This window comes from Cheilinus undulatus, linkage group 23, assembly GCF_018320785.1.
Source record: "Cheilinus undulatus linkage group 23, ASM1832078v1, whole genome shotgun sequence".
In the NCBI taxonomy this organism is placed as follows: Eukaryota; Metazoa; Chordata; class Actinopteri; order Labriformes; family Labridae; genus Cheilinus; species Cheilinus undulatus.
In genome coordinates this window covers 8786398-8798708 of record NC_054887.1, presented here as the reverse complement: position 1 = coordinate 8798708, position 12311 = coordinate 8786398, and the positions used below count along the sequence as shown (strand labels likewise).

The window sequence follows — 12311 nt, the reverse complement described above, 5'->3', positions numbered from 1 at the left end:
TATTAGCTGTAAATTTAAGTTCTGATAAAACTTTTACTATAGCTGCATCCATGCTAACATCTTCCCTGCCTGCAATACCACTAAATTACGCCTGTAGCTCCTGACTCTTTCTCCTAAGATGACACCAATTTGTTCAGTCATTTTATGACTGGGAGAAGGCATTTCAGCTTGAAGCTATGCAAAATGGATCTAACCGATGACAAATGTGGGATCTGTCCAATCCTTCAGCTTTACAAGGTTGCCTAATCGAAACTGCATGATTTGATTGGAGAGAGCAAAAGGACAACATATCCAGTCGAAAACTGGGCGGAATTGTGCCTTTTTAAATTTCATGTCAAATTTTGAAGTTAGGACACTGAAAAGACTGAAATAGTTGTGAAATACATAAAATATGAGGTCAGTGTGAATTTCTTTAAAAGTAATTACAATTCTGAGTTTTTATTCCTGAGTTAAACATCTGGTTTCAGTCTTAACAATCATCAGAAAACATTTTATTCACATCTTACATGTCCAAACTTTTTTGGACATTGTGCTTTTGAAGAGGAGCTTTCTTCTTTCCATATCAGCTTTTAACAGGATTTGACAGGTTTTATTGTCTCTCTCCAAACATGTCAAATTTAATCAGTGTTTCCATTCAAACTGCTTTCATAAACTTAAGATGTTCATGTTGAATGTGTGAAAAATTTGGAGTGTAATCATCTTTCAAAACTGTATATCACACTCAAATGCCTTTATGTAGCCCCGAAGAGTCCTCATTTGCACCCAGACATTTATTCTTCTGTCAAAAAGAAAAGAGAGTGGTTGGATGTGACAAAACATATTTCAGAAAGCAGCGCAAGATTTATTTTATCTGGATCAGAACCAAATCACACAAATCTTTGGCCAGCTGCAGTCAGGTTCAGAGTTTAGCTTCGGTGAATGGATGGATCTAGGCAATATGTTCAAAAGTAACATTCTGTTCAGGGTAACCCTCTCTATGTTGACATCCATCCCGTGCAACTCAACCGAAACACTGCCCAGGAGACATGAGAGCTAATTCTGTTGTAAAGGACTCAGACTGCTGAGGTTTCACATCAACTTCAGATAAATTTTCTAACATATTTTTTTGCCTAGTAAGAAGAAGTATGGTTGCTGTGGCATCTAGTGACCAAGTTACAGATTGCAACCAGTGGACAACCACTCTGCTTCGCCTCACTTTGCTGTGTAGGATGACTTAAGTCGGCTATAAAACAAGGAAAAGGCACCAAATGTCAATGTCAGCCTCTTTAATAATATAGCAAAGCAATGTTAGCTCATTCTCAGTAAACATTTTACTTATGATTCTGAAAACAGTTTTACTTTCTTACATCAAACCTTGAACAGACTGTTTATGAAGGCATGAGAGATTTCAAACATACATATGAGGGTAAAAACTGACTTCTGTGAGCCAAGACCCAACATCCAGTTTCTAGCCGGGCTGGAATCTCCTTCTAGGAGGCTCTTGGGTAAGTTTTGCTATTAGGGCACCCTCTGGCCCCCCCATCCATCTTCCATCTTCTGCAAATTGATTATAGGTTGTTTGCAGTTGACATCAGTCCCAGATGGGGGGCAGGAGCTGATTTCTGCATAGAGAAGTGCTATCAGAATGCCTAACTTTTGTGCTGTTTACGGCTGTGCTGACTGACAAATCACAAAATAGGGAGCAACTATGAAATACTGAAAATAGTGACACATAAAAAAGTTCACGGATAAATAGCACACATGGAATAAAAACCGTATCAAGCCTGGAGGAAAACTTGTGTAGGATCCAGCCTCATTTCTTGTGATGGGAAATCTGTCTCTTTTAAGACGTCTAAATTGTTTGGCTCAGTTCAGTAATAAGACATGAGTCTTAAGTCTTTGGGGCCCCAAAGGGCTCTTCTTTAGTTCCAGTTTGGCTTTTTAAATGTGTATAAACCCTCCTTTTTTAACTGATTGTCTTCCCTTTGGGTTCATTTTAAAGGTCACATATTTGACCCCCTTAAGACATGTTTATATTGGTCTCAGAGGTCCCTAAAGCATGCCTGTGAAGTTTGTTGCTGAAAAAACACTCCAGTATAGGATTTTTGCATGTCTTAAAACCCCTCTGTTTTAGCACTGCTCAGAACAAGCTGTGTCTGTAGCTTTAAATTTTAATGAGCCTTCTGACTCCGCCCCTCTCAGGAAATGGATGGGGCTCTCCTGATCCTCTTTTTCCAAGCAGGGAAGGCCAACCAAACCTAGGGGCGGGGCTAACTCCCCACATGACATCATGAGGGGGAAATCTGAGAATGACTTGTTTCAGCGCACATTTTCTGAAGTATGGGAAAGGATGGGGGGATTTTTCTGATTCTTTGGGGGATTGTGGACAACCCCGGGGGCACATATTTTTGCTAGAAAAGCCTGAAAAAGTGTGTTTTGCATAATGTGTGACCTTTAAAGAGTCAGCTCATAAAACCAGCTCGTTCATGAACAACACCATCATTACTCTGTCTCTTACTCCACAAGGTTTATTCGGTTAACGGTGTAACACTGTTTCCGTTAAAAGATTGTCAATGATAAAATGAGGGAGAAAAGCTGTCGAAGAGGTGCAGCTCTTAGCTCAGCACAAGACTCCCCAAGACTCATGTCCCCCTTTATCTGACCAAATATGCAGGAGGAGGTCTGTAGAATGATTGATGTGTGATATTCATGCATGCCAGAAGATAAGTCAGTTTAACTGTGGGGAAAGTCTTTTTTTTTAAATAGAGGGATTATAGCCAATTTATGTAGAAATGTTCTGATATTAACAGCAATGTAAAGGTCAACTTTAATGTTAACCGGTGTTCTTTACTTCCCACTCCTTAATCTGACATTTGAACATCATTTTGATCACTTAGGTCGGTCCAAAAATTTCCAGCTCAACTTTTTTAGACCCTGTCCTTTTACATGAACTATATTTACTGTCCCAAGCGTAATTTAAACTAAACGTTTGTTCAGAAGTTAACTTTTACATTAAAGATTAAACCTTTACGATTCTGCATTGTTTAAATAACATAAATCTGTTCAGTTCAGACCTTACTGAGCCCCTTAAAAATTCCTCAGAATTAAAGAAATTCTGACCCAGTCAACTCCTTCATTTCCTTTGGTATTGACTTAAAATGACCTCATGAAATCAAAGTCAGATCATTTCTCAGAAAGACAGTCACTTTTAAAATATTTTAACTTCATTCCTGAACCCACTGTCACATCCTCTTGTTTTGGACTGATTCTATTTTTTATCTTTTCATGGTTAAAAACCTGTAGGTGAAAATGTCATTACACAAACTCTCAGAGTGAATAATAGTGTGTTCATTTGGTGTTAAGAGAACAGATTTCCAGGATAGAGAAGCACAAGGACACGAAAGCTTCCAGTCAGTCCCTGAGGAGGAGTCATGAACCTGAATGAATGATACATCTGTGATGGAGTAACAAAGAGGATCCACCAAGGATGTCTTTGCCTCTAAATGTTTAGTGTTGGCACTAAAAATGATCAGAGAAGAACATTTAAAGGCAAACAGCACATTAAAAATGACTTTATCTCAATGTCTATTTGAACAGTTTTTAGCAAGTTATTTAACACGGTTTTAAATTCTACAAACACAGTCATTTATAGTACTGCAAAAACTGGTCTTCCCCCAGAACATTTTCAATTAAGTAGATGCCATTTCCTGTATTCTAGTGCATTTTAACACCATATAAGCACCAGATAATCCAAACTGGTTCTGTGAGATATAGTTCTGGCTCAATATAGATCAAAAAAGGGCCCAACATAAAAGTCATTGCAACAGTAATGTTTCACAGTATTTCTTGGTCCTAATGGTTTTCTGGAGTTTAGTGTGTTTTCTTCACCCAAGACGGCAGTTTAATATGTTTTGCCAATGAGGAGGGTACTTAAACACGCCTTTTTACCACCCAAGTGAGCAGTTTATCATGTTTTAACCAACCAAGAGGGAAGTTTGGTGTGTTTTCTCCACCCAGAGGGCAGTTTAGTGTGTTTTGCCAACCAGGAGGGCACTTTAGCACACGTTTTGGCTCTCAAGGGCACTTTAGCACACGTTTTGGCTCTCGAGGGCACTTTAGCACACGTTTTGGCTCTCGAGGGCACTTTAGCACACGTTTTGGCTCTCAAGGGCACTTTAGCACATGTTTGGCTCCCAAGAGGGCACTTTAGCACATGCTTGGCTCCCAAGAGGGCACTTTAGCACATGCTTGGCTCCCAAGAGGGCACTTTAGCATGCGTTTTGGCTCTCGAGGGCACTTTAGCGAACGTTTTTCTACAATTGGGCCCCCCTCCTGTGCATCCCACTGTTGACACAACATTAAGTATGGCCCCAGTTTAACATTGTGCTTGACTATGCTGAACTGCGTAGTTCCAGCACAAAGCCCTGCTACAATGTTCATTCGGTAAACAAACATTTTGACAAAAATGTATTTATGCATTTGTTATGACTAAATTGCGTCAACACTGTAACTCATGAACACATTTGCAACCAAAATAACAACAATATGTTTATTTATAACTCCCTGATGGATTATGGCAACAAATAGCAGAACATTTCAAGGGCGGGACCAGTGGTGGCCGGGCCCTCTGAAATCTGATTGGCCTCTCCAAAATCCTAAAAATTAATGTCTATTTGCCTTGTCAGCAGTTAACTAGCCATTTAGGACTACTTAGTAACTTTGCAAATCTTAACCTACGTTCTGTTGGTTTAATTGGTTTTAATCGGTTCTTGTCAGTCATGAATCAGCCATTTTAGCATACCCAATCACTAAGCAAATCTTAATCTACATTAGACTGGTTTTACTAACCTAAATACCCTGATGTGAGGTATATGAAGTGACCCCATATATTTCTGTATATATGAATAAGCTTGGATGCCACTGCCCTAGGCAAAGATAACCCTTCCTCATGTAGCTAAAAGCAATCACAGGGAGTGAGAAAAAATATTAGAAGCAGGTCTTTTCAGGTCAGAAGGGCAGAGAACTACAAGACAAACCCAAATCTGAACTATAAATACCCAACAGTATGTGCTCACAACGTCTTATAAGAGCGCCATGACTCAAACTCACTACCTTTAAATATCCAGGCATGCGTCTAGGTCAAGTGGAACTTGTTAAAATAAAAATGCATGTTCGCTATTGGTGCAATATCTGTTCTTCAGACATAAATCATCACTTTTTCTAAAATGCATGGGTGCATGTCCTCTTAGGGCTCCCGTACGTGGGATGTTCAAACCTGCAACTTTTGATCCAGATTAATTGGGAAAAAAAATGTGTGTTTTAGGATAGAAAGTGTTGCAGCTGGCATACAAAGCTTATCCTGGGATGTCCATTTTTTGACTCAAGTACCAATAAAAGGAGCTAAAGAATAACCAAGCCCCTCTCTCGCCTCCTTTCTTACGTCCTTATATCCCCGTCCTGCTGTGTGCCGGCATGTCAGGAGGGGCTCTGCCTCAAATCCGCTGCTGCAACAGCTGCTTCTGCAGCCTCATGTGCACATACATACATAAGTGGACTCCCACAGCAGCAGGAAAGCATCCACCAGAGGCTCGAGACGCCCACTGATGAACGCCATTAACCAAAGCTGCACAGAGCACATGTCATGTCAGAGATTTCCTACAGCATAGAGGACCATTACACAGGATTTCCTCCATGTTAGGTTATCAGAGTGGACACGCACAGGGATGGACACAGCAGGAGCATTTTTGGGTTACTGGGCTATTTGGCTCTAATCCCATAAACAGCTCCAAACTCTCAAACTGATCAACATTTATCCTTCCACATGTGGGCTGAAATTACTTATAAAAAGTATCTACAAACACATCAGACACAAATGCAACATACTTTTATCCAAAGCTACAAAGTCATTCCAAAAAGTGGGAAAAGTTGATTTCAGTCATCTTGTTTGACCTTGTATGTCAGTTTATCAGTTTTCAGTCTTTATTAATGTTACAAGTGCATGTTCCTTTACAATGTTTCAATAATTGTGGTCACACAGTTGCATTTATCTGCAAAATAAAGACATTTGGGGAACTTGGAGGATGCAAAAGTTGTTGATGTTCCCTGTGCGCGCTGGCACGGTACACTCTCTCCATGCGCCAACAGGCTGCACTTTGCATGCATACACTAACTACGCACGTATGCAAAGTGAGCAAGGAATGCACTGCATCGTGGCTTTCTTTAGGGAGTCAACCATAAAATATCAGCTTTCACTTGCACTAACAGAATCACAATTAGCGCGTCAGAAATCCAAAGCTACAGGCTGGACCACATCTGAAGCGTCCCCGTGCGCACTGAGCCAGCTCCTCTCCCTCCAACACACCGCACACGCCTTTTGAAAAGTGCAATGCTCCTGAGTGCATGAGAAAACAGCTAATGTTTGTGTGCGTAAGCGAGCTTTGGAGAGACCCAGCCCTTTTTTTTTTTTCTTTACCTGTGCACACAGCGAGAGACGGATAGGAGTTTGTCCTCTCCTGTTTGCCTCCAGGCTGCGCACGGCGTCTCACATTCTACCTCGTTTTACCTGCCTGAGCTCAAAGCTTAATGGAATAAACAAGTCCTTGGACGTATCATCCAACTCTTAAGATACTGACAGAGTAAATCTGGATTCACCAAATTTAATCTATAAGAATCTTTAGGATGCAGAGCCCAGTTTCCAAAACTTTCTAAAGCGACTCCTGCAAGCTGCAAATCCAACAGCTCCAAAAGCTTTTTATCACAGTATATACAGTACTTTAAGATGACTTTAATAAGTTATGTAATTTGATTAAGACTGCTAAATAAATGTAACACCTTTGGCTGGTCCTTTGGTGTTGCATTTCTCCAAAATCACAGAGTTAATTAGCGACAAAAATCCTCCATGAAGCGACAAATCAAAGAAGAAAAAAGCAGCCTCCTACCGTAATAAAGGTAACCATAGCATCGGCGGGTTAGTATCCAACAGAGTCGACATGAAGGTGATTAAGTTTTAGACAGAATCCTTTGGCGAAAACTTCCCACTTTCTGAGGGCTGCCGCTGGTCTGTGCGCCACACTGGTTCTGTGTGGAGAGGATCAGGGTGTGCGTAATTCTCTCTCACTCACTTGCTCTCTCTCCAACATAATCTACGCCGCTCTTTCTCTCTCTCTCTCTCTCTCTCTCTTACTGTGTGTGTATGTGTTGCAGGACAGATGGCTCTTGGCGCATGCTGCACCAAAGACCTGCATGCATGCTGCCACTGTCTGTCAGCGGGGCTGGCCTGCTGACATGAATTAGGACACCGAATTAGGAGCGTGTGTGGGTCTGTCCGTGAGTGCGTGCATATGTGTGTGCGTGACTAATGCAAGCTTTATGTCTTAATGACGTGTCAGCAGACATTCAGCAGGTTTTCCTAACTTGGAAAGTTTTGAGACAAAAACTACAGTAAAGACTAAAATCATAAAAATAAATGGTACTGCATAATTTAGACAGAACAGTTTGTAACTGCATCTACAGTTGGTAATGAGTGTGGCACTAAATGCTTGTTAATAATTATGATGCTGCACTTTAGCATAAGGTCTTGGGACCCATGTCCGGTGGTCCACAAGATCTCAGCAAGGTTTTGTCTACCCTGTGGTTGTCAAAGTTAGATATGCACATTCAGTGCAACTTTATGTTGCAACCTGATGCTACAACCATTTACATGTATTTACAGAATCTTAGAAATTTGGGCAAATTTATTTTAAAAAAGTATTCAGACCCTTGATTCAGTACTTAGTTGAAGCCCCTTTGGGAGAAGTTACAGCCTCAAGTCTTTCTGAATATGGCTCAACAAGCTTTGCACACCTGGATTGTGGGATTTTCTGCCATTCCTCTTTGTAAATCCTCTCAAGCTCAGTCAGGTTAGATGTGGACTGTCAGTGGACAGCCATGTTCAGGTCTCTCTTGAGATTTTAAATAGAGTTCAAGGCAGGGCTCTGGCTGGGCCACTCTAGGACAATCACAGAGTCTTCCCTAAGCCACTCCTGTGTTGTCTTGGCTGTGTGCTCAGGGTCATTGTGATGTTGGAAGGTGAGCAGGTTTTCAGCGAGGATGTTGATGCTCCATTCAGCTTTACTCCAGTCTCACAGCCCATGCTGCTGACCGCCCCCCCCCACCACCACCACCACCACCACCACACACAGCATGATGCTGCCACGACCATGCTTCACCGCTAGAATGATATTGTACAGGTGATGAGCTGTACCTGGTTTTCTCCAGACAAAAAATCTTAGAATTGAGTCCAGACAGTTCCATTTTGGATTCATCAGACCGGATAATCTTGTTTCTCACAGTTTGAGAGTCCTTCAGGTGCTTTTTGCAAACTCCAAGCAGGCTTTCATGTGTTTTGCACTGAGGAGAGGCTTCCATCTAGCCACTCTGCCATAAAGCCCAGATCAGTGGAGGGCTGCATTGATGGTTGTCCTTCTGGAACTTTGTCCCATCTCCACACAAGATCTCTGGAGCTCAGTCAGAGTGACCATCAGGTTCTTTGCACCTCTCTTACAAAGGCCCTTGGAAGAGTCCAAGTTGTCTTCTTAGAGAATTATAGAGGCCACTGTGCTCGTGGGAACCTCCATTGCAACAGACACTTTCTGTTGTCTTCCCCAGATCTGTGCATTGCAACAACTCTGTCTCTGAGCTCTGCAGGCAGTTCCTTTGACCTCATGTCTTGATATTTTCTCTGATATGCATTGTCAGCTGTGCACCTCTCCAAATCATGTCCAAGCAATTTAATTTATCACAGGTTGACTCTGCTCAAAGTGTAGAAACAACTCAGCAACAATCAAGAGAAATGTGAGGAACATTAGCTAAATGTAGAGTCGTTGCAAAAGGTCTAAATAATTCTGTCAATTTGATATCTTAGCTTAAACTTTTTAAACATTTTTTAAAACGGGGGTCAGAATACTGTCTGAACGTGCTATTTGAACTAAAATAATGGTATAACACTAGTTTAACAGTTTATTTAAAGGCCTTTTGGTTAAACATCCATCCATCCATAATCTACCCTCTTGGTTTTCAACTGATAGGTTGAGACCCAAAACTGGGTTGCAAAGGGGGGCTCCATATCAAAATACACGTATTTTAATACATATTTCAATACTGCGACCCCCAATGGGTTAATTGGTTTAGAAAATGGATAGATAGATGGATACTTTTGTCTATATAGGTTGGGTCAAAGGTCAAGGTCTCATGTACATCCCTAGCTGCCAGAGATTTCCTTCAAACTTTGCTCAAATGTCAAATATAGATTTTGGAGCTCAAAGGGCCTTTTGGCCAGCCCTTGCCTTCAACGTCTCAACAAATCACACTACCACATAAATACCACGGCCCTTTTACTTAATCCACAACTGTTCTTTCACTTTAAAATTAGCGTACAGCCACTAAGTGGTAGTTCTAGTTGACTAAGTCATTGGTTCTCAAATGATGTGGTGAGGCCCACTGAAGTTCAGTCAGGACCACTTTGTCAAGAAACACACATTATGTGTGGTTAGAGACAGTTTTTCTTTATCAGCAGTTCTAAATTTGCACTCATTGCTATTATTCATATGACTGTTCTGGGATGCCCTGCTTTTCCATAAAAGCATCAAACAGGAACACTACACAATCCTGCCCTTCCTGTGCCTACAAGGAAACCCTGTGGCGGGGAAAGAAGCAGCAAAAAAAAAAAACAAAACAAATAAACAAAAAAAAAACAGTGCAGAGTAAGCATCAATTACAACAGAAAGACACTGATAAAGAGAGAGGTAGAATGAAGGAGGAGCTGGGGTGGAGGAGGGCTGTTAAAAGCACCTTCCAGTGGGAGCAGCAACGCATAGCCAGGCAAGAGCAGTTTAAATATGGCAGCATGAGTGCAATTAGCCAGTAGTGTCCTTAGAGGGAATCAGTTTCAACAGCTGATGAGGGCCTGCCTTGGATCAGCTGATCTCAATTATATGGCAGTGCTCGACTCCATTGCCTGCCTGGAGTAACGCTATACGCTCGATTTTCTGTAACATGTAAGGGGTTGTTTGGCATAGATATGGTTCTGGTGTGCCTTGAAATTTTGGCTTGATCATAGGTGTGCCTCGGGTAAAAAAAGACCACTGGGCTAAGTAATCACATGCACTCAATGGACAATCTGGCTAGACTTTAAGACCACACTACTGACATTTATGGTGACAATTTTACAGTGGCGGAGCAATCACATGTGTCTTCAGTAGAAAATCGAATATGAGGGATGACTAGTGCGGTCAGCAGACTTTCCAGGCTGGAGACGTTATAAAGAGACTCATTTTGTTGTCAGGACTGAGGGAGCTGGCTTCTCTTTTACTCCACTTGGCTTTAGGCGAAGTGTCTACTGCCATTTTCATGAGCTGTAAAAGTATGCACCAACCAGTTGGGGATCCTTCCTAATCCTCTTACTTTCATTGGTTTTTGTATAATGATATTGGAGCCCCACCAGTGTGACTTGACTCTTGATTTGGGGCTGTAAAATAACTGCATTGATATCACACACTTGTGGATTATTGGGAAAATTAATTGGAATTGACAAGCCTCAAATGGGGCCATGCTGGCCAATCATTGGGGGGACTCATCAGACTTAAAATCATTGCCATGTTGGTTTAGTTGTCTCATTACCTGTACAAAAGTTCACCCAAAGCTGACATTTTTTCTTAAGTCATGATAAAATGCACCAAAATATGACCCAATATGTCTCTAAAGGAAGTTACTGTTTGAAATGGCATCGTCCATACAGCTGGGTCAGATTACAAAGCACTGCTATGGTGTATTTTGTAAAGCATTGATAAATGACCTGTGAGGACTGGTTTTCATAACGCCTCCCACTGGGTTTGTGTTCGGATCAAGTCAGGTCTTAGCGGGCTCCAGAATACTTTCATCTGAGGTCACTGTGCCAGTGGGAGCACAGCCGATCTGCTGCAGACCTTCATGATGGAATCAAAGATTCAACTCTCTATTTTTAAAACTGTAGCTTCTTTTACAGACCTTATTTCAAACCCTGAGACAGAACAAAACAGACTAGTCAGATAAATGTCAGCAGGTTGGTTGCACATCTGGTCCCCCCCCCCATCTCTTGTCAATCTCAACAGAACATCTGGTAAAGCTCTGAATGCTTTCCCATTGGTGAGCATAAACAGGCCAGGACCTGACCTGACCTGGGTGATTGTTGAACAGTTGGGCGGTGGATGGACTGTCGTTAATAATCATTGGAAAGTGTTAGCTAAGGCCGCTGGAGGGACCAGACTCATGTCAGGATGTGAACCAGAACTCTGCCAACTAGTTGTGATCAGAGTCTGATAATGTTGAGGGCGATTAGCTGTAGTATTATTATTGGGTTAAGCATGTCAAATCATAGCCATAAAAGCAGATTTGTTCATAGTCTGGCAGGAGCAGCAGGCCTTTAAAGCACAACTCAGGGATAAAGGGAAAAGTCGAATAGATGGGCAAACTTTTAAATAAGGAGAACCAGGTCTTTCCTCCTACAACACTGTAAGCTTCTGGGGACTGAAGAACCCCACTGCAGTAATGATAGGAGGAAGTCTTTCTTAATTTTGCCTAATGTACATCTTAAGTTGTTTAGCAGTGTAGGGATTACATCGACGGATTTCACACTTCAAAACAGGTCTGGACTGCATACAGGCCAGTCCCTCTCTAACTATAAAGCCATGCTGTTGTAACTCATGCAGAATGTGGCTTGGCGTTGTCTCACTGAAATAAGCAGGGGCATCCCTGAGAACCTGTACATCATGAGCATAAGTTTTAGGCAGGTAGGACGCTAAGGGTTCATCACAGGGCCACAACCCAGGACTGGAGGGGTGGCAGAGTCAAGCTCGACACATGTCAACCACTCAGCAGCAAGTTCAAGCTAATCAGGATCTATTTGGGCCTTTTCACCCCTTGTAATACGCTCGGAGACTGCTGGCAGTCTTCATGCCCTTGGGACATCCACAGCATGACCAGGTGCTCCAGGCAACACTACTACCCGCCTGAATGGTACCCTAGCCATTGTGATCCACCAACTTCATTTTCTGAGCGTTATGGCTCTGCCGTCTCTGTCAACCTGGACTGGTTGGTTGAGCTGATGGCCGGTGCGAGGTAGGATGATGTTAATTCTGGACTAAATCTGGTCCTGACCTGGTGCTTTCCACTTTATGTGCCAGGAAGAAACCACTTTGCTAATGTCACATAGGCTTTCTTTGAATGCTAGGAGCCTTGGGCCTTCAGTGGCGGTCTAGTCTGGAACAATGAGTTCCTTTTTATTAGCCAAGCATCCATAACTGTGACTTTAGCTCTTT

At 42.0% G+C, this 12311-nt stretch overlaps 1 protein-coding gene across 1 annotated transcript in view; it reads right to left on the bottom strand.

Moving 5' to 3' along the window:
- The window catches only part of ntf3 (neurotrophin 3), an 82193-nt gene extending 75138 nt beyond the window's left edge, over positions 1-7055 (bottom strand). The window contains exon 1 of the mRNA XM_041780929.1: positions 6918-7055. Coding sequence (XP_041636863.1) covers positions 6918-6935 — 18 coding nt within the window. The 5' untranslated portion in view covers positions 6936-7055. The remainder of the gene's footprint in view (positions 1-6917) is intronic.
- Between the last annotated feature and the right edge of the window lie 5256 nt (positions 7056-12311).